Source organism: Artemia sp. Qi Xiang Cuo, chromosome 1 (genome assembly GCF_049724085.1).
Source record: "Artemia sp. Qi Xiang Cuo chromosome 1, ASM4972408v1, whole genome shotgun sequence".
Taxonomy (NCBI): Eukaryota; Metazoa; Arthropoda; class Branchiopoda; order Anostraca; family Artemiidae; genus Artemia; species Artemia sp. Qi Xiang Cuo.
Genome location: NC_142794.1, coordinates 42628775 through 42652583, shown reverse-complemented (window position 1 = coordinate 42652583; position 23809 = coordinate 42628775). Strand labels below are relative to the sequence as shown.

The window sequence follows — 23809 nt, the reverse complement described above, 5'->3', positions numbered from 1 at the left end:
ATAAAATGCCTTCTAGGGGGAGTGATATCACACAACTTGTTTAGAAACGATTTCTAGCTGAATTACAAAAGTAAACCACAATATCATTTTATTTTAATTAACATGTCTATAAATAATGCAACTGGGCCACAACGACAATGTTTCATGGTCATAAGATGGGGAATCAGTTCTCATTATATCGTTAAGCATTTCTCGAGAAGCTTCCGTTGAAGTGATAACTCTCGAAAATCATCATCTAAAATTAACCACTTTTCCAATTTTACTTGATTCCGTAAGAATTTTTGGTTCTCATATCCAAGCATTTTTAACACTCAAACTAGCAAATAAAAATGTCGCTATTAACAAACTCCTTTTTATAAATTGTTCCCTTAAATATATTTTGCTAATGCAATTAATCCGTCTTGTAGTCTCTGTATATGTACTTTATTCACTTTAGCCTCAAAGCATAATTGTTCATCCGACTTGAATTTGCTTAATGATATAACATATCATGCATACATCTTGTCCCATTCTAGGGTTAGTCGGGAACCCCTTGTAATTTCCACTGCTACTTTAGGCACTTTAGGTTCCATTTCACTGACGCCTTCAATGTCCAATCATGTATAAGAATCCATTATAATATCTATGATTTTGACACGGTGAAATCTTTTTTAATACTGAAACAAGATTGCGTTACTTGGTCACTGGAATCCTGAGCATCTTCCAGAATAGACGGAAGACGGATCTAAACTCCAATATGGGGATTATATTGTTAGAGGGAGGAATAATCATTTGATATCAAATGTATTTTTGAGTATACAATCTACATGAGTAACTTCATACCTTCCCACAAATTTAATGGCAGGGGAAAATTGTGTCCAAAAATCGCTCGTTTTATTCAAATCGTCATAGAGAGGGTCAGAAACAATGAACAAAAATGTCACATAAAAATCATTAGACATTATGAATGTCCTCAGCGGGTATCCAGGAATCTTAATCAGAGTTGTATCCTAGCCAGCAAACAAGCAAATAATGCTTAACCTTTCGAGTTCGAGTCTCTAAAACCTTTTCAATTTGATACAATCCACTATTTCGAACTTTTTGGAATGGATTGTACATATGATATAACAGTAAGACCAATTGACTTTTTCCGACAAGGGCGCAGTGGTAAATTTCGACTCTGATGTTTACCCCTATCATCTTTAAATCTTTTCAACGCTGAAATTGTAGTTGTCAGTGTAAAACACGGATACTATGAACAATTTTATCCGCAACAACCGCTCTATGATAATATTCGTTTTCAAATTTATTCCAATGAAGATTATTTCATAGATTTAACTTCAACGTTTGTAGATTTACTTGTCATTGTTAAAAAACCTAACAATGAAACATCGAGTGGAGCCGAGGGGCTATCCTATTATAATTGTGTACTACGCAATTTGTTTAGACAAAAAAGTATCAACATAAATGGAACGTTGGTGCTCACGAGCAATAATCTTTCAAACTGTGCAAGTAATATACAATTAACACTGATGACTCCAATGTCTCATAAGCTCTTGAGAGGTGTGGGTATTGGATATGAATAAAAAATGGACACTGACACTGACACACTGACATTCATAGAGATGTGACAACTAAAAATTTGCATTTAGTTGGTAAACTAAATCATGAGATATTTAATATAACTCAAGGGTTGCCTCCCAGTGTTAAGATTGATATAAAGCTACAACTCGCACCATCTAATTTTATTTTGCGAAAGCTAGTTGGCACTGCAGCCAATGTAAGACTCTCTCACGTCAGCAATACTTCAAGTACGAAAACAACAAGTTAAGATTATGTTGCCTTTGCAATTGAAAAATTAAGAGCCTCTGGAAATAATATCAAAATGCTCGTTCCTAATGCAATCACGAATCAACGCAATATTGCTATGAGTACGTGTATCTCTACTGATTCATCAATTATCAATAGTGAAATTCTTTCATAACTTGCATTGGCTTTTGTAAAAAGTACTTGAACCGTTGGATCATGGTCAAATTCCCCACATAAATTTGAAATGTTTGGACTTTCAACTTTTGTGTGTAAAGTAAATGAAACTCCACTATACAATTTATCCTTTGATAAATCCTACAGGACCCTATATGAATTGACAATGCAATCCTTAGATCGAGATTCACAATTATTCGAAAATGGTATAACCAAAGAATGTTTGCGAAAAACCATGGTATCATTGTAATGGATTTGTCCAGTACTCAAGATAGGAGCATTGTCCAAAGGGGCACTGTGCGTTTAGAATGTACCTTTTCCGAGCTATTGGAAGGAAGTATTGCATTAATCTCGCCAAATTAATTTGAAACCTGTCGGAAATTACCCCTGATGGCATTGTTCTATTAGACTTGGCACCATGAACAGGAATCAAATAATCAATTTATTCAATTTGGATCCTTAAATGTCCAAATATAAATCCTAGTGCATGCCTTTGAATTTCCTGGAGCATACTCAACACGTTAACAATAACATTATCATTATTAATAGCAGTCAATCAAGTGTAAAGACGGGGCATTGCCTATACAACTTTCAAACAAGATGCGATATAGAATATTTTATCCTCTTGGGCTACCGTATACATTCTACACACTTCACATTAAAAATTTACTTGAGCAAAGTGAAAAATGTATTATTCAAAATCGGATGCGGGTACAAGATTTATCAACTTAAAGCTGTGTTTTCATGCACTATAATATTTTGTTTTCCGATGTTGTGGACATACTTACAGTGAATTCCAAAAAATCTATGGTGAAAATCCTTGATTGAACGACTATGTATAATGGACATGTTTAAAACATTTTTCGATGTTGACTGTCTTGCTTACAAAATGAAACTGACTCACGATCAATAGAATGTATTCTAGGAGAAGTGACGTCACAAAACTTGTTTAGACATCATTTTTTACAAAATGGCCATCTAAGTAATGGATAAAGCTGAAACCACAATGTAATTTTGTCTCAATTAATATATCTATAAATTGGGTAAAAGCAGCTGGGCCACGACGACAAAGTTTCATGGTCCAAAGATGGGGAATCAGTTCCCATTATATCGTTAAGCATTTCTCCAGCAGTTTTACTTGAAGAGATAATTCTAGAAAATCATCATCTAAAATTAACCACATTTCCAATTTTACTAGATTGCGTAAGATGTTCTGGTTCTCAAATCCAGTCATTTTAACACTCTCACTACAAAATACAGAGTAAAGGAATCTCGCTAGTAACAAACAGTTTTAGATAGATTGTTCTCTTCAATATATTTTGCTAACGCATTTAATCCGTCTTGTAGTTTCTCTATATGCAGTATATTCAGTTTATCAGCGGATCATAATTGTTCTTTCAGCTTGAATTTGCCTAATGACATAGCGTATCGTGCGTACATCTTGTCTCATTCTATGGTTATTCGGCAAACCCTTGTAATTTCCACTGCTACTCTAGGCACTCTGGGCTCCATTCCGCTAACGCTTTCAATATCCAATAGTGTATAAGCATCCATTAAAATGTCTATGATTTTAACACACTGAACTCTTTTTTAATACTTTTTTAATAATTGCATCACCTTGTCTCTTGAATCATCGGCATCTTCCACAATAGACGTCTAAACTCCATTATAGGGGCTTCTATTTTTAGAGAGGGGAATAATACATATATAAAAAACGATTTGCCAAAAATGGCTGCGAATCCATACAAATTGGCGGTTGCGAAAGGAAATATTTGAACACCTGGGGGTGTCTTGGGAAGTCTGCCAGCTAGGAACATGGCATGTCACAGGAATCCTATGCTATTTTCCTATCTGTATCATGGAAATCCTATGGTATTTTTCGTATGGGTGTCAGACGAATCCCATGGGAAACATTTATGGATATCGTGACATTACAGGGCATGTCACGGGAATCCTGGAAGGGCTGTTACAGAATCCTGGGATGTCACAAGAATCCTGGGTAGGGCTGTCACATGGTCTGGACCCACCCCACTACTATTCCCTATGACGTAACATGCACCTGGGTCTTTCTCTGAGGGATCGCCGAAAAACCTTCTTCGCGATTAACGGCAAAGAAGAAAAGAATAGTACCTACGAGCCTCTTGGGACCCGGAACCCCATCACTACTGACAGTTAAATGTATAGTTAATATTTTCTTGGAGTGCTGAATTAAATAAAAAGACATTAAGTGCATCCAGGTTTTAAAAAGGGCATACTGTACCTACGTCGGACAGTTTGCCCCCAACCACACATTTCACTCCCGGCCGAAGGTATTGAATCAGGAGATTCCTATCTGCGTAACGCAGACCATTGGTCAGCATGCAAAAAAGTTTTTAAGTTTATACTGGACCTACAAAATTTCAGGAATAGCTAAGGGAAGTAAGTTGAAATGTTCAAGGAATATCGAACTCAATCGATAGACTTTTAAGTGAAGTCAAGTTGTCAAATTAAAACACATGAAAAATATCAGGAACAATTTTAGGTATTATGTTGAAAATTTCAGAGGAGCTTAGGTGAAAAGTTAAACTAAACTAAAAGACATTATATGAGTACAGGTGGTTGAGAGGGCATATGGAAAAATTTCTCAGGGATGGCCAACAGTATTTATTTTAGGCTTTCATGGGATGTTGAAGTAAATCGTAAGTTGATATATGTATCCAAAATATCAAAACAGTGCATCTACAATATCTCAACAAAGCCTAAGGAAATTTAATTTAGCTTTTTAGGGAATATTGAGGGGGATGTTGAAATATAACCACAGAAACTTTGTGAATCCCGCTTTCCAAAAGGGCGAAACTGCAATAACTCGGGATTCAGGAATAGTTTTAAGTTGGTATTTTCAGAGAATTTTGAGGAGGATGTTGAAGCCAATCAGAAGACTCCCAGTGCATCAAGGTTGTCAGAATGATACATCTGCAGCTTCTAAAAAAGCGGAAGGTACTAAATTGAAACTTTCAGGGACTGTTGAACTGAATTATAATACACAGTATACCTCCACTAGACCCCGGCGCCGCGCCAGTGGTTCGACCAAACGCCACCAACGAGAGACCCGGTTGACCACCGCCGAAATGTAGCTACGCCACCGGCATGCCGCAGGCTCGCCACCACTGGCAGAGGCAGTGGCGTTCGGCTGACTTTGAATTAGTTTTGTGGTAATTCCTTATTGCGTCAATAGCAAAGTCGGAGCTTTTCTTTCTCGTGTGGTTTAGTATTTTGATTTTTTTTTTATTAAAAATCAAGCAAGGCTTGCACTATCCCCGAATTTTCGGATATTTCCCCAAAAATCTACTCGTCACCCCGAAAAAAAATTTTGTTCCCCGAATCCCCGACAATCACCCAATCACGGTGACACCCCTAGCAATTTATCACCGGTGACTTTCCCTGCTAAATATTACTTTGCAAACCATAATTCTTCACTACTCTCTTGATCGTTAATTTTTGTCTCTTTTGTTACTTTGCATAGAAACCAGACATATGCGATTGCAATATACACAGTTTTTCATATGTTGAAAAAATTATCGTCTTTGAAACGAGAAATGAGATTAAATAATTTCGAATGCAGTTTCCCAATTGCTATTTCTTACGTCATTTGTAGTCAAGAATTTTATTTTTAAAATGAATAGAACGCATTCACTATTATAAAGCTTCAGTTGGATTTGAAAATGATAGTCGATAGGTTGTTTCTACAGCTGAATCGTAAGTGTGAAGAATTTTGTTTTCTTTTTCTGTTTTTAAAAAATATTTCCTTAATTTTTAATACGCAATTTTTGATAGAGTAAAGAAAATACAATCTTCTTTCTGAAAAATTTTTACTCTGCCCCCCCCCCTAAAAAAAACTTTCTGTTTGAGACAAAATTTAGCTATAGACTAAGCTATGTGCAATGTTGGGGAATTAAAGATTGAAACGGAAGTTATCCCAAAAATATGATTCATTAAAAATTGTTAATTATTGCCTGTAGGGGATGGGATAGGGAATAATCATTTTAAAATGATAATACCTCACTTTTTTTAAATTGAAAGTAGGGATGCCAAGAGATATTTTTTTTTCATTTGAAGTGTAGACGGAAGAAAATGATATCAAATTCCCTGGGAAACCATTGAAATATTTTGATAGACCCTGGGCCCCTCATCGGGATTTGTTCATTGTCTTTGGTATTTTACAATTTCTCATAGGCTACTGGCCTAATTTGGCTTTTGTGTGTGCTCCCCTTTAATTAGATTATTTGAATCTTATTGAATGCCACGGCGAATCTGTGACCCAGTTTTCCAATAATTTGAGGTATATCTGAATAATTTCGACATTTTTGCTGTTGTCATTGTACACCTTTACTCATACGCTCAATTTTTGTTCAAGGAGCACTAAACTGTTTAATGTTATTTCGCGTATCTGTTTGAACCATATGGTGACCTAGTTAGTTACGAAGTAAATTGTTTTTTAATGTAAAGCTGAGACGGTATCCTATCAAGGTGATATCCAGAGGGGGAGTAGGGAGGTATTACATTTTAATGATAATATTTCGAATTTTTTTATTGAAAGTAGGGATGCCAAAAAGTATTTTTTTTTGTAATTTAAAGCAGAGACGGATCTTATAAAACATTATATGGCTGCTTTAAAAAAATACCAAAGGAAGTGTAAAGGGAGGTGAGAGTCTTTTACAAGAATATGAGAGTTTGGTCACTACCCTAGGCCCCCCTCTGGCAGTTTGGGGTAGGGAACTATCATACTTAAATGATAATGCTTCGATTTTTTTTTTTGAAAGCGGGGAGGTCAATAAATTAATTTTTTTAAATCTAAAGCAGAGATGGTTTCCTATCAAGATGGTATCCAGAGGGGGGGCTAGGGTGTTATTATATTTAAGTGATAGGGCCTTGAATTTTTTTATTTAAAGCAGGGATACCAAAAAGTTTTTTTTTTAAATTTAAAGTAGAGACGGTATCCTATCAAGGTGGTATCCAAAGGGAAAGGGGGCTAGGGAAGTATTATATTTAAATGATATTATCTTGCTTTTTTTCATTGAAAGCAGGGATGCCAAAAAGTTTTTTTTTTATTTCAAGCAGGCGGATCTTATAGAACATTATATGGCTGCTTTTAAAAAATACAAAAGGGAGTGTGAAGGGAGGTGAGAGACTTTTACAAGAATATGACACTTTGGTTGTTACCAGCAGCTACTAGGTGAAGTATCCCATGAAAGTGTACTGTCAATGAGTAGAGAAAGTAAATTTGTAAATTTAAGCGGTGATTTCTGAATACAATTTTTTAAAGTACTAAAATACTTACTTACGTTATTACTAAAAGCACTTCACTTGACTTTCCTCCACCCCTTAATGGGCAAATAAATAGCCAAAATTATGCATTTTCCATGATTTTTTTCTGTTTCTTGATTTTGTTTACGTTACTTCTTTGCCGTTAAACCTATTTGAACAGAAGAGTGATAACTACCAAATGCATGGAATATATATAGTTTGAGATATATATTTACACATTTCGGGTTTGGGGGTGTTGATAAATAAAGTGATTCACTTTTAGGAATGATATAAGTAAGTATTTCGGGGTTTTTAAAAGTTGTTTTCAGAAAATAATAGGGTTTCCTTTTGATTGGGCCTAACTGTAGATTAATACAAGGACTTCTTGTGGGATGTTTCTATATCAGTAAATATTGAGCAGTTGACATTTCTGACATAAGAGCAAAGTCAACATATTACTCGATGCCTTATCTTATGCTCTTTCTAAATATGATAATCGCCTTTGTCGCAAATTCAGATTAAAGGACTTTACGGACCCTCAAAGATAATAATTTTTTCTCTCATTTTAGATATGGCTTGTATACCTTTGTTAGCGTCACTCTCGTTAAAACCGGTTTACCCGTAAATTCATTCGACGGTAACAAAATTGAGAATAAAAAAAATATGGGAAATATATCATATGGGCTATATATTTGGGTAATATTAGAAAGGTTACGTTACTTCAAAATTGAATTTGTGACAAAAGCGATTATTGTATTGAGAAAGAGCATACAAAAGAGGTATTAAGTAGTTTTTTTTATTTATTTGAAGGTCAGAAAAGTGGAACGCTCAAAATTTACCCCTATATCAATTTCTTGCTGCTGTTAAGGTTTGACACATCCAACGAGTAGGTCATATGCGTTCGTAACATTTGATCTTTCTATTGCTTCTATAATCACCACCTTGCTTGGGTGTCACTACTAATAGTAGTCACTAAATTCTTCCACGTTTCACTTATTTTGCTAATGGTGGGGGCTATTCTTCTACAGCAACTGCCTGTGCTGTAAAACAAAAATTATAATAATATATTTATAGTTCGCCATAATACATATATAACACATTCATAAGATATATATTTCCACACGAACTTGGTTTCGTAGTGTTTGGCATTTGATACAATCTTAGGCCGTCTGCCCTCTGTGCACGTCTCCTCGATTCAATCAAAGCCTTACAGGGTGAAAGGTGTTCCACGTTAGTGTTCAACCATTTGGCTGTCGTTCTATCATGATTAGGAGTCAAACAATTAAAATACATGACCTTTCTGCTTTTTGATTCTTCTTGAAAACGACGGACAAAATGAGAATTTGCGCAATAGAGTACGAGGATCTACACAGAACAATGCACTTGAAAAACAATGGATTTATCAATAATCAGACTATCCGAGCCAGAGTTGCCAACTGTCGCAGTATTGTGCTTTTGTCTTACTTTTTCGGTCATTGTTGTACTGTAGTACCTACGACACAAATACACGCACTTTTCCCTGAAAAGCCAGAAAGTGTCGGACCAAAGTATTACGGTTTTGTCTAATAGAAGTTTGACTTTAACATGTGAAAGGAAAAAATTGCCAACAGCGACCTTTCTGTGTTCGTAGTGTGACTAGAATATAGCGTCACCTCTAATTTGTTGACAGTATACCAGTTCAAGCAATTTGGTCCACTGATAAAGAATAAAGTACCCTCGACACGAAGAAAAAATACTAAACTTTAGAAATTGAGATTACTTAGTGCGCTGTGAATTTGATCCAATTTAATCTTGTGTTTAATCATAGAACGAAGTAAGAGCCGAAAAAAAGAAGAGAAAGTAGAACAATTAGCAAAGTTTTATAATTCTCAACATCAAAATTCTACTAGGGTGCAATTGCTAGTGTTACGTGTTAGCTAGGTCAGCCTTAGCAGTCAGATGGCTGTAAAATTTAAACATTACGCATTAATCAAGATTGCGGGGAATGGTGTTCTTTTTACTAGGCCAACATACCAACAAAGGGGTGACCTTTTTGGTAAGTATGCAGTATTCAACATAAATTAGCTAGAATGAAATTGAATACATCACTTGATGCTGCTTTTTATGCTCTTTTTTACTTCAATAATGTATTTTTGAGAAATTTACAGTTTTAGCCCTTAAAGAGACTAAGAGGGTTCAAGAGCGCATGGTAGCCAAAGTTCTAAAAACATGTTTCTAAAAAAAAAACTGTTTTAGGAGAAAAAAATACCATTTTGGTAAATTTGTAGTTGCCACGATAATTTAGCAAGGCTGGAAAGGAATTTATTACTTGTTATCTTTTTGATCAAACAGTTCGCAACTCAACAATAGCCGAAACTCTAAAAAACGGAAGTTTGATATCAAAAGAATTGACCTATTATGCTGATTCCAAATATATAAGATTAATTGAGCTTATTGTTAGTTATCAAATGCTTAACGTCTGAAAAATTTGCCTAATTTTTAAAAATGTGAAAATGCCCCCTGAATGTCAAAGAGCCTTAATGGAAACCAAACCGCAAGATTTGTCAAATCAGGGAACCCTACTGTAGAGGTTTCAAGCACCTATCTGCAAAAATGTGGAATTTAGTAATTTTTGCCAGAAGAAAGATCACAGATGCGTATTTATTGTTTTTTTTGTAGGTTTTTTTTTCTAGGGCTGGTCGTATCAAACCAATGGTCCTATAACATCGGAGGAGGGATCATTTGAAAGGAAATTAAAAGTTCTAATGCCCTTTTTAAGTGGCCAAAAAGACTGGAGAGCAGCTATCCTCCCTCCTATGCCGACTATTCCCCCAAAATCGTACGATCGAAATTTTGAGATTGTCATTTTGTTCAGCATAGTTGAAAAGTCAAAAAATTATACCTTTGGAGATAACATGACCCCCGCGGCACCTAGGGGAAGGTCCTTAAGTTTTAAAGTTTTTCCATTGCTTACGTTGGCTATAGTATTATTATTGGGAAGTTTGCATACATTTTCGGGTAAGGGAGGGGTGATGAACTTTTTGCTGAGGGGATCTTCTATGGGGAAGAAACTTTCCAGGAACTGAAATTTTCAGGGCAAATTTTACACTGAGGGAATATGCCAGAATTCTCATACGAAATTCGTTTTATTTGCCTTACTTTCTCTTTGCCAACTCAATTTTACGTGTGGAGATGTTAAGGGTAATTTTCGGGGGTAAATTTTCCCCAGGAAGGAATTGTCTAGATGATCTTTCTTTGTAGGAGGGTGGGGCATTTTTCCGTAGTGGTGGAGCTGGATTACTTACTATTATTTAAAAATCCATCAAAAATTTAATTAAAAAAAACAAGTTTTTTTTACTGAAAGTAATGAGAAACAAAACGAAAGAAATTATGACGCATACGAAGGGGTTATCCCCTTTTCATCCCCTTGCTCTCTAAGCTAATGTCGGAATTTTGTCCTGATACTTTAATAAAAACACCTGAATCACAAGAGTCATTTAATTAGAATAATAACAAGATGTTTTGAAAGTACTAACAAAGGAGAGGCTAATCCCCTTCATATACTGGAGAGTGCTAAAATATTAGAAATTTGTCTATATTGTTTACAAATAGGATTTGTCATTGAAATGTACTGCAGATCGAAAGATCACCGCTTCAGAGTGGTTGTTCCCCGGTTTTAGTCAGAAGTGAAGTCAAAATTTATGACTGTGACATTGAATTGCGAAAAACGATTTGAAATTAAATAAAATATATATATATATATATATATATATATATATATATATATACTTTTTTAAACTGAACGTAAGAAGCGACATTAAAACTTAAAACGAACAGGAATCATTCAGTATATGAAAAGGGCTGTCCTGTTCTCAACGCCTCGACCTTAGTCATCCTTCTATCACTTTTTAGCTTTAAAAAGAACACTAGGACACTAGATTTCCGATTGAATGTACCACATCCGAAGTTTATTTAATATACGACCACCCTTTCTAGAAAAGCCTTAAATGTTAATAATGGGCCACAACTATAGCTTGTATCCCTTGCCCCAAGGGTCGTGAAGGGGGGATGTCATCCCTAAAGACATAAATACGTTATCTTTCAAATATACTTAATAAAATGGCTATCTCAGAAGTATGGTTGGTTGTGTTTGAGAAAATGATGGGCATCGATAGGGGGGCTGGTTACCCTCCAGTCATATTTAAATATTGAAAACGGCACTATAACTTCTGATTCCTTATCCAATGAGCCCCCTCTGAAGTTTAAACGTCTATCCTTTCCATATAACCTTATATACTACTACTACTACTAACAACTCATCGCAGCACCAAGCCACCGGAGGCCAACAGAGCTACGCACGCTCCTCCTCCACCCCAATCTATTCAAAGTCTTACTTTTCTCACCCACCCAGAAAGTTCCCATTTCCTTTCAATCTTTCTTTTTGATGTTCTACCATCTCAGACGTGGACATCTTGGTATCTGTTTAGCCCAAGACTGTTAGCCAAAAAGAACAATGTTCGGTAATCTGTGATCCTTCATCCGCACAACATATCCTAGCCACCTCAAGCTTTCTTTCATTATAGACCTACAAAGCGGTATTGAACCACATTTTTCGTATAGCCTATTGTTTGAAATACGGTTAGTCAGCCGGGTACTCAGAAGAATCCTTCAGCAATATCTCTGGAAAACATCTAGCAAATCTTCATCCGCTTTTCGGAGCGTCCATGCTTCAGAGCCATATTTGACCACAGTCATCACTGTAGCTTCTAAGATTCTAATCTTGGTTTGCAGACTTATCTTCCTATTCTTCCAGACTTTTTTCAACTGTGAAAAAACACCCTGAGCCTTGGCTATTCTACTTCTAACATCTTCACTGCTCCAACCATCTTTACTAATAATACTACCAAGGTAAGTGAAGCTGTATACCTGATCAATCTTTTCGTTACCCAACGTCACCTTTTCATCTTCACTTATTCCTAGCCTTAGTGACTTAATCTTCTTAACATTAATTTTCAAACCAATTCTAGCACCCTGAACTCGCAAAACCTCTAAAACTTCATTCATTTTGCTCACACCTTCATCTAGGATGCTTAAATCATCAGCATAATCCAAGTCCAGGAGACTTTTTCCTCCCCAGTTGATTCCGTGGTCTCTCGTTGCCTTTCCTGTGCTTCTTAAAAAAAAGTCCATCAAAATAATCCATATAAAAGGGGATAGAACACAACCCTGCTTAACTCCTGATTTAATACAAAACCAGCTGCTAACCTCATTTCCTACCTTAACCGCAGCAGTGTTATTCTCGTAAATAGCACTAATTACTTTAATGTATTTGTCTGGAATACCATACAAGAATAAAACCTTTACTAAAGCTCCTCTATCAACAGAATCGAACGCTTGCTCATAATCTATAAAACTGAGGACCAAAGGTGTTTGAAAACTTAGGCATTTCTCAATTATTAACCAAAGAGTAAAAATTTGGTCAACACATCATCTACCTTTTCTAAAACCGCACTGTTCTTTTCTCAAAACTTTGTCTACGGCATCTCTCAGTCTAAAAAGTATCATATTACTAAGTAATTTGCTACCTAAAGAGACCAGACTAATGCCTCGATAATTACCACACTCACTTTTATCACCTTTCTTATAAAGTGGCTTCATTAAGGTTTTCCAAAAATCGTTAGGTACTTCCCCTTTTTCAAAAATCATGTTCATAATCTTCAATAACTTATTTCTAACCTCAGAGTCACCATATTTAAGAAACTCATTTACTACTCTATCAGCACCTGGAGCCTTATATGCTCCTGGGGTATAAATTACAGCCCTTACCCTGAGGGCTGTGGGGGGAAGGATGTCATCTTTAAAGGCATAATTACTGAACCTTTCAATTAATTTGATCTAAATGACTATCACAAAATTTTCATTGGATGTATTTGGGGACATTATGAGCATGGAAGAGGCTGGATGCCGTCAAACCACATTCGACTATTAAAAAGCGCACTGGAACTTGTAATTTCCAATCAAACCAGTCCCTTTCGATGTTTCTACCACAACTTCTTCTATATGAATTGCTCTGGTCTAAAAAACACTTCACATCACTCTTTATTTAGGCAGATCTTATTAGAGAAGAAGAAAAGGTAAATCTCCTCCATTTTGTTTAAACTATTATCTATAATGTCTATAATAATTTATCTATAATGTCTGCTGAGTTAAATGCCATAATCATGGCATTAGAACACCTTAAGCAAAACCAGCCTTTGATTGAAAATTCGAATAATATTATCATCCATTCCGACTATTTATCAAGCCTTGAGTTGCTGGCCTCAGCTCCTCAATATATGTTGGACATTGACACTTATCATTGTCTCAGTATTATTGATAATCTTGCTTCAAGTGGCATAAAAACTTACTTTCAGTACATTCCTAGCCACTCTGGCATAAGTGGTAATCATCAGGTTGATGAAATAGCAAAAAATGCTATAAATATTGACCAGCCAAGTGGGAGACCAATCCCAATTAGAGATATTTATCGATGGAGGCTATCAGATATTAATTTTAATAAGATTAATCCTATCCTTTCCCCATTTCCCAATAAGTATCTTTCTAAAATTTATCATAGAATTCGTTCTGGAACAAATGGACTAAATTTCCTTGCATTCTCATATAAGCTTTCTAATTCAAGTGGTTCAATTCCCCTGTCCCATCTTTGCAGGCATTGTAATATGAATAATGAAACCATTGACCATTGCCTATTTGAATGTAATATGCTGACGTCTGCACAATATACCTTGATTTGTAAACTGTTAAAATACTTCAAACACCACAAAATCCCACTATCAGCCAAGAGCCTAGCCAACTATACCTGCACACAGAGCATAGAAATCGACATCTATCAACTTATATTTGAACTCCTAGAGTTGAAAGATCTACTGAAAGATATCTGAATATATCTAATAAATATGAGGCAATCAAGCCAGTAGCTCTGTAGCCCACAGAGTGAAGCAAAAGGAAAAGGGCTAAATAGTTTTACTGAAAAGCCCGCCTGCTGTTAAATAGAAGAAGAAGAAGAAACTAATATTTTTTCTTCTTAAAATATGATCTGTATAGTGTATGGTGTAATATATGATGTTTAATGTTTGATGAATTGATTTTAATTACTGAGTTCCAAAAACTCTTATCACAGAAATCAGAGAACACAGAAATCAGGCTTGCACTTTTTGACGTACTTTTGTGCGACAAAAGCTCGGCTTCTCGCACTTTCTCGGTAGAAAAAAAAACTTTTCAGCACTCTTTATCGCACGTTGACAATGCCGTTAGTGGGCAACCTTCATGAAGAGCACGAGTTTTGAAAACCTAAGACGTGATAGTAGGAACCGCTATGACTGAATTGTTAAAAGAAAAAACAGTTTTTGAACGAATTCCTGAAAATATTATACCAGTACATTATGAGATAATGCTAGAGCCTAACTTGGAGGATTTTAAGTTTGCTGGAGAAACAAATATTACAATTAAGGTGAAATAATCCTGGCTAGTTTTGGGCTTATTTCTTTTCATGGTAAGGTAATTAATCAGCTTTCAGATAAAGTATTGCGAATCAAAGATGAGGGACTTTTGCCAAATATATAGCAGATGGACTTTTCTGAAGAAAACTGGCTACTAAAGGTTTACAAATACAATTAGGCTACTGGGGGTTACCTACATATGACAATATAGGCTAGAAAAATTTTTCTTTATGTCTGAGCAATAGAAAATTGTCATTTACTCTTATATAGAATGCAGTATAAAGTCAAACAGAAGACAATATCTTGCTTTCCCCAATTAGGCCCTATGTAGAATGATAAAAAGTCATAGGCCTACAGATGACTTTATGCCTCATTATTTTATAGAGCAAACATAAATAAAGTCATACAAATGACTTTTTATACCTCATGCTATTATAGAGCAAGCAAAAATAAAGCCATACAGATGACTTTTTATATATCTCACTATTATTGAGAAAACATGAATAAAGTCATACAGATAACTTTTTATATCTTACACTATTATAGAGCAAACATGAATAAAGTAATGCAGATGACATTTTATACCTTGTACTATTATATACCAAACATGAACAAGTCCTACAGATAACTTGGTATTCTTATGTTAAATGCACTCTTTTATATATGTCAAACTGGAGATACAATAGAAAACCCATTTTGTATGGATTAATTCAAGACACTGTTATGCAGTAATTAATGCTTAGTGTGGTTTCGAATGTGTTGTCTATATTTAAACTGTTGATTTTGGGGTTAGGGAGAAAAGGGTACCTAGGTTAGGTTACATATTTAATATATGCTATGCTTTACAAATGACTTTTTATACCTTGTATGTTTGTAATTATATATTTCTATTTCTAGAGAAATGATGGAGAATGATATAAAGTCTTCTGAATGACTTTTTAAACATCAAATTATTGTTAAGAAGTACAAATAAAGTTATACAAAAGACATTTTGGTTTTCTTATTTAATGTATGATCCATTAAAATGTCATACAGAAGAAATTATATTACCCCACTGATATATAGAGAAAACAACAAAAAATCATATGTAAGACTTTATTCATTTTTACCCAATAATGATAGGAAGTATAAAAAGTCATCTTTATGACTTTATATAAGTTTGCTCTATAAGAGCGGGAGGTATAAAAAACCATATGTATGACTTAATTCATAACGCTTTATAATAGAATTATATATTAAAAAGTTAACTGTATGAATTTATCTACGTTTGCTCATAACAACAGGAGACATGAAAAGTCCTCTGTATGACTTTAACTTTTTGTTGTTTTGTCTATGTACTAGCAGGAGGTATAAAAAGTCATCTGTATGACTTTATTGAAGTTTGCTCTATAAAAGAAAGGCATAAAAAGTGATTATGTAGGACTTCATTCATGTTTGCTCTATAATAGTATGAGGTATAAAAAGACAACTGTATGACTTTATTTATGTTTGCTCTATAATAGCAGGAGACATAAAAAGTCATGTGTATGACTTTATTCATAATGCTTTATAGTAGAATGATATATCAAAAAGTCATGTGTATGACTTTATTTAGAGTGCTCTATATATGAAATCCTGTAGGCCTAGGCTATAAAAAGCCATCTGTATGACTTTTTGTTATTTTCTCTATATACTAGCAGGAGGTATAAAAAGTCATCTGTATGACTTTATTGAAGTTTGCTCTATAAAAGAAAGGCATAAAAAGTCATGACATCAAGAAAAGGCTTGCAGTGTCTGCAGTTACAAGATAAGTGACAATGAGGATACATATATATATATATATATATATATATATATATATATATATATATATATATATATATATATATATATATACAAGGGCAATTCAGAAACTAACCTCCAATTGGTCACAGTGCGTGTAGTGGGGGGAGTAGCGCGCCATCTGTGCATTCACACGCTCAGCAGGTCAGTCGGCATCAAGCGGTAGTTGAGTGAACATCGTACCTGCACTAGTTTAGTTATTGTGGTAGTTTGAAATGTTTGCTGCAATAGAAAATCCCGCCAAATGTGAAGTGCGTGCTGTTATAAGGTTTTTACAGCCAAAGGATACTCTGCAGCAGCTATTCATTATGAGCTTTGTGCCGTGTACGGACCAAAAGTTATGAGTGAAGGAGTTGTCCGTGAATGGGTACGTTTATTTAAAAGTGGACGAGAAAACGTTCATGATGAAGAGAGGAGTGGTAGACCATCCTTGGTGACTGACTAACTCGTTCAGACACTTGATGCAAAAGTTTGTGAAAATCAACGTTTCACAATGGCAGAGTTGTCTACAGATTTTCCACAGATTTCTAAGACTCTTTTGTACAAGATAGTGACAGCAAGATTGGGTTACCATAAGTTCTGTGCACGATGGGTGCCCAAAATTCTTACCGACCACCACAAAACTCAAAGAATGGCCTCTGCATTAGACTTTCTGTCATGTTATGAGGACAAAGGAGAACCATTGTTAAACAGAATCGTGACCGGTGACGAAACCTGGATTAAGTACGTGAACCCTGAGACAAAAGAACAGTCAAAGATGTGGGCACATTCAGATTTGCCTACCAAACCAAAAAAAGCCCGGCAAGATTTTTCTGCCAGAAAACTGATGGCAACGGTGTTTTGGGATGCCAATGGGGTGTTGTTAGTTTAATTCATAGAGCGTGCGATAACAATTAGTCAAGAAGTGTACTGTGAAGCACTAATAACATTACGACAGACTATACAGAACAAACGCCGTGGTATGCTGACTTCTGGTATCATTTTTTTCCACGGTAACGCCCGTCCTCACTCTGCTCGCAGAGCAACAGCCCTTCTTGAGTCCTTCAAGTGGGACGTTTTCAACCATCCACCTTACAGCCCAGATCTGCCGCCAAGCAATTATCACCTCTTCATGCATATGAAGAAATGGCTCGGGTCCCAGCGGTTTGATGATGACGAAGAGCTCAAAGATGCAGTCACAGGCTGGCTCAAGGCACAAGCGGGTGATTTTTATGCAGAAGCAATTTCAAAGCTTGTGAAGAGATACGATAAGTGCCTCAATCGTTATGGAGACTATGTCGAAAAATAGTGCAAAGATGTAGTTGTAAGATGTATATATTAAAATATTTTTACTTAACTTGGTGTATTTTTTTCAATCAACCGGAGGTTAGTTTCTGAATTGCTCCTCGTATATATATATATATATATATATATATATATATATATATATATATATATATATATATATATATATATATATATATATATATATATATATATATATATATATATATATATATATATATATATATATATATATATATATATATATATATATATATATATATATATATATATATATATATATATATATAACCATACTGGATACTATAAAGGGTAATTTTTTGTTATTCATATTATTGACTTATGAATAAAGTAAACATACCACTTGATGCCTTTCTTTATGCTCTTTCCAAATATAATTATCATTTTTGTCAGAAATGAATTTTACCACCACCCCTATATATACCAATTCAGGGTATATATTTGCACATTAGGGGGGGGGGGTTAAACTTTATTTGTGATGTATATTTTAGGTACGTTTAAACTTTCCCCCCCCCCACCCCTAATATGCAAATATATACCCTGAATTGGTATGTGGAGGGCGGGGGGGCAAAATTCATTTCCAACAAAAATGATTAGACTATTACATTTGGAAATAGTATAAAAAAAGGCATCAAGTGGTATGTTTACTTTATTCATAAATCAATAATATGAATAGCAAATAAATTACCCTAAAAAGTAAGAAATTCCCTATTTTAGCACTTTCTTTTAGTCATTAGATATTCCTTGGACAATATATTGAACCATCAGGGGATGTTCATCATGCTCCTATGTCAGTTATGGAATCTCAAATAGGCTATACTGAGCAAGTACCAATACCACTTGATGCCTTTTTTATGCTCTTTCCAAATATAATAATCATTTGTCAGAAATGAACTTAACCCCCAGCCCTATATATACCAATTCAGGGTATATATTTGAACCTTAGGGGGTTGGGGGTAAATTTTATCTCCAATATAAATGGGAGGTAAGTTTAAACTTTACCCCTACCCCCCTAATGTGCAAATATATAGCCTACCCTGAACTGGTATATATAGGGGTGGGGCTAGAATTCATTTCTGACAAAAATGATTATTATATTTGGAAAGAGCACAAAAAAGGTATTGAGTGGTATGTTTACTTTATTTGTAAGTCAATAATATGATTTTTGAAAAATTTACCAGTAGCCGGGTGAGCAATGTTTGACCATTAAAGTCATTGGTTCTTTATACTCTAAGCTAAAAATATTGTCATTTACCTTTATAATAGAAAGCACTATAAAGTCAAACAAAAGACAGTATTGTGTTTCCTTTAAACATGGAGAATGATATAAAGTCTTCTCTATGACTTTAAACATCAAATTATTATAGAGGAACATGAATAAAGTTATACAGAAAACTTTTTGGTTTTCATATTTTATATATGGTCCACTAAAATGCCATACAGGAGAAATTGTATCAGCCTACCCTATTGATGTCTAGAGAAAAAAACAAAAAGTCATACAGATGGCTTTTTTTATAGCCTAGGCCTACATGATTTCATATATAGAGCAGCCTAAAAAAAGTCATACAGATGACTTTTTATGTCTCCTGCTATTATAGAGCAAACATAAATAAAGTCATACAGATGACTTTTTAATATATCATTCTACTACAAAGTATTATGAATAAAGTCATACAGATAACTTTTTATGTATCCTGCCAGTATAAAGCAAACATAAATAAAGTCATACAGATGGCTTTTTATACCTCATACTATTATAGAGCAAACATGAATGTAGTCCTACATATGACTTTTTATGCCTTTGTGTTATAGAGCAAACTTCAATAAAGTCATACAGATGACTTTTTAATATATCATTCTACTATAAAGCATTATGAATAAAGTCATACAGATGACTTTTTATGTATCCTGCTATTATAGAGCAAACATAAATAAAGTCATACAGATGGCTTTTTATACCTCATACTATTATAGAGTAATAGTATGGGTAGTAGTATAGAATAGTATTAATAGTATTAATATATATATATATATATATATATATATATATATATATATATACATATATATATATATATATATATATATATATATATATATATATATATATACATATATATATTTATTTATATTTATATATATATATATATATATATATATATATATATATATATATATATATATATATATATATATATATATATATATATATATATATATATATATATATATATATATATATATATATATATATATATATATATATATATATATATATATATATATATATATATATATATAAATATATGTATATGTATATATATATATATATATATATATATATATATATATATATATATATATATATATATATATATATATATATATATATATATATATATATATATATATATATATATATATATATATATATATATATATATATATATATATATATATAAATAAATATTTATTTATAGCAAACACAAATAAAGTCATGTATATATATATATATATATATATATATATATATATATATATCACAATCAAATTATACAAGCAAAAGAAAATTCTATACACAGAGTTAAGCGTCACATTGCAAGTTGTGATTCATGCTAGGGATAAAGAGAACATTCTTGATATGTGTAAGAACCTGGTCTCACAGGCTAAGCATCCCAAAATGTCCTGGTCTCACAGGACAGTATCCCAAAATTTGTGATTTTAAACCCAGGTGACGTTCTGATTGTTGGTGAAGCTGTCAATTCTACTGTTGTGTCAAAAGTTAATGAACTGTCCAGAAAACTTGATGGTTTTATTGCAAACGTCACTCGTCCCTCAGCAAGTGCCACTCCCCCCTCGAATAAAATAGCCAATACTGTAAAACGTTCTGATCCCAGTCTGAATCTCTCTGTCAAAGAACCACTCTTTGTTGCCATTCTGAAGCAAGTTCCAGGGATTTAAATGACACAACACTTAAAGACTTAATCCCAAAGTGTAGCAAAATTGGACAATGTGGAAAGTCTCATGTGTTCAAAGTTTATTTCCAAACTTGTGCTGAACGAGATCAATTTCTAAGAGACTCTCTGAAAATAGGATATGAGAGACTACTGGTTCAAGAATTTGTTTTCATGCCCCGTTGCTGTTTTAATTGCCACGTGATAGGCCACGTAGCTGCGAATTGTTTAAACAGTGCTATCTGCTCTAAATGTGGTGCCAGTTACCACAAGTTGAGCTCTGACTCTGCCTGCAAGAAGAGTCCTTTCTGTGTAGATTGCAAAGTTCCTGGGCATACATGCTGCAACGTTAGTTGTCCTAAAAATCGCAAGGCAGTGAATCCATGAGCTCATCAGTTGGGTTTTTATCCTGGAACATCAACGGCTCTTTTGTGAATAGACTTCCTTTGCTTAATGGTTTTCGTGCAAATTATAATGTAATTTTTATACAAGAACATTTCTTAACTAAGAGTAGTGTAAATTTACTTAAGCTGCAGGAGTCTTTGTCTTACTATGTACCTGCTCAACAGTGTAAGAATAGAGGCAGGCCGTCAGGGGGCCTTGGGACTTTTGTATGTGTTTCCCTTTGCTCTAACCTCTTCAAAACAAGTAGTCACTTCTTGGCTGTTCGAGTTGAAGGGTGTGTATTTATTGACGTTTATTTACCTACTGATTATTGTTGTGATGAATCCAAGCGTTGTTTTGCTATATAGTGTGAGAAATTAGGTTTGTGTCTTGATAAAGTTAAGCGTTTAGGGCTGTTGTGTGTAGTAGCTGGAGATTTTAACTGTAATTTAATGGAAAGGGATACTCAAGAATTTCTGCAAACAATCCTCATTAGGGGTATATTTGGTGATCGGGTTAGACTGGTTCATAAGGATTCCGATTTTACTTATATTCATACTTCATCTTGTACATCTTGATCACATCGCAATATCTTGCAACCTCGAGACGGAACAAGTTTCTGTTTTGAGTGAATACCAGCTATCAGACCATTTTCCCATTTAATCTTCCATTATTATTCACACACACACACCACCCCAACATACACACCAAACTAATCCTTGAACACCTCCACTTTCGCATGGTTGGTCGAAAATTAATAGTGAACTTTTCAAGTCTTCTTTGGATTTTATCCTAAATAAAATTAGAGTACCATTTCATCTTCTACAGATTTCAGATAATTTATCAAAAAAAGAAACACACCTTAGCCTGGACATGTATTCTGCTGAGATTTGCCATGCCCTTCGTTTTGCCGAGAGTCAAGCGGTTCCTTTCCAAAGAAATCGCAAAGGTATTATCAAGGGTTGGTCATCAAATCCTGATCTAGTTAGATCATGGAGAAAAGCAAAATTTTGGTTTAATCTATGGAAAGATTGCAATAAACTGCGATCTGGTATCGTGAATGATCTACGCCTCAGTACGAAAAGACTATTTTTGAAGGCTCTTGCTTTTCATTGGAAGATGCTTTTCAATCGGAACTCTGCTAGAGCCAGACATGACCGTACACTACTCTTCAAATTGGTTTCCCAGTCATGTAACCACGACCCACTCTGTGCATCCCTCTGATATTCCTGACAATGAATGGTATGCTCACTTTGAATTGGAGTTTTTGTTTCCTGATGCCCATCTTCAGGATCAGTATGATAAATATTTAAATGCCTTCTTAGCTTCTTTACCGAAAACACATTACGCCATGACAACTCAAGCAATAGAAAAAGCAACCCAAAAATTAAAGTTGAAACCTTCGAGCGGTTTTGATTGTGTGGGAGCTATGCATTTAATGAACAGAAGCCCTCTTTTAACCCAACATCTCACACTGCTAATGCAGATGATATTCACTCAATGCGCTGTGCCCTCTGCATTCTGTATCGGTGACCTTACTCCAATCCCTAAGAAGGGAAAAGCAGTTCCCCACTGTACCTCGTTTTGGCCCATCACCGTTGCAACCTCTCTTTGTAAGGTCTTCGAGCTTCTCTTTAGGGACGAACTCGAAGTAACTTGTTATACACCCCCACACCAATTTGGCTTCAAACAAGGAACTGGCTGTGCTGACGCTCTCACTATAGTAGCAAACGCTCTTATTGATGTTGATTCTTTAGGAGTAAGTCTAGTTCCTGCTGGCCATGACGTAAGACGTGCATTTGGCTCACTCATTCACCCTGCAATGCTTCTTAAGGCTGGTAGGCGTGGACTGAACCAAGATATAATTCGTACACTTAGGGATATGTATACACGGTTATCCATTCGACTGAAACTTCCGCCAGATAAAAATCTGCCTCCGATTCCTAAGAAAAGGCTCATATCAGTCTTAAAGGGCACTCGACGAAGCGCAGTTTCTTTTCTCATATTCTTGGATAATTACATCCTTGCGCCTCAAGAGCAGTGTCCATCCTCTTTAGTTTTGGCATTTAGTGATCTGTCGTTTGTGTGCTACGCGGATCATATTCTGAAGCTCAGTCGCATGCTAAAACAAACCAGTGAAATTGTTGCTATCCTTCAAGATGCATATGTCAAGGTTGGGCTTCAGTTCAATTTGACGAAGTCCGAAATAGTTCTTTTCAACTGGAAGAGTTCTACTCCACCTTAAATAGCACTTGGGAGCTCAACGGTTCAGCCTGCTGATCATATAGTATACTTAAGCCTCCCCATCGGGTCCTCTTTACGTCACACTAGATCTCTTCTCATTGAGCATCTTAACTGTCGAATTTCAACATCTTACGTCTCTATTGTCACTTGTAAGTTCCGCTTCAATCGTCATCTCTTAGCTAGCCTGTTCGATGCAGTAGCCCTCCCCCATATATTGTTCATCGCCCCATTTTGACATATTTACAAAATCTGAAAAGTCAAAAATCTGTTCACTGTTTTTTCGTTTTGTAAAATATTTACTACGTCTACCACCTTGGCACAGAAATTCATTTACTGTTAAAATATATAAAATTCCAGACCCAGAAATAGCTATCTCTT

The 23809-nt window shown here is 34.8% G+C and overlaps 1 protein-coding gene across 1 annotated transcript in view; it reads left to right on the top strand.

The window, feature by feature from the left end:
- The first annotated feature begins 14566 nt into the window (after window positions 1–14566).
- Window positions 14567–23809, top strand: part of LOC148956335 (puromycin-sensitive aminopeptidase-like) — a 107605-nt gene continuing 98362 nt past the window's right edge. Inside the window, exon 1 of the mRNA XM_089104757.1 lies at window positions 14567–14734. Within this exon, the coding sequence (XP_088960883.1) occupies window positions 14600–14734 (135 nt within the window). The 5' untranslated portion in view covers window positions 14567–14599. The remainder of the gene's footprint in view (window positions 14735–23809) is intronic.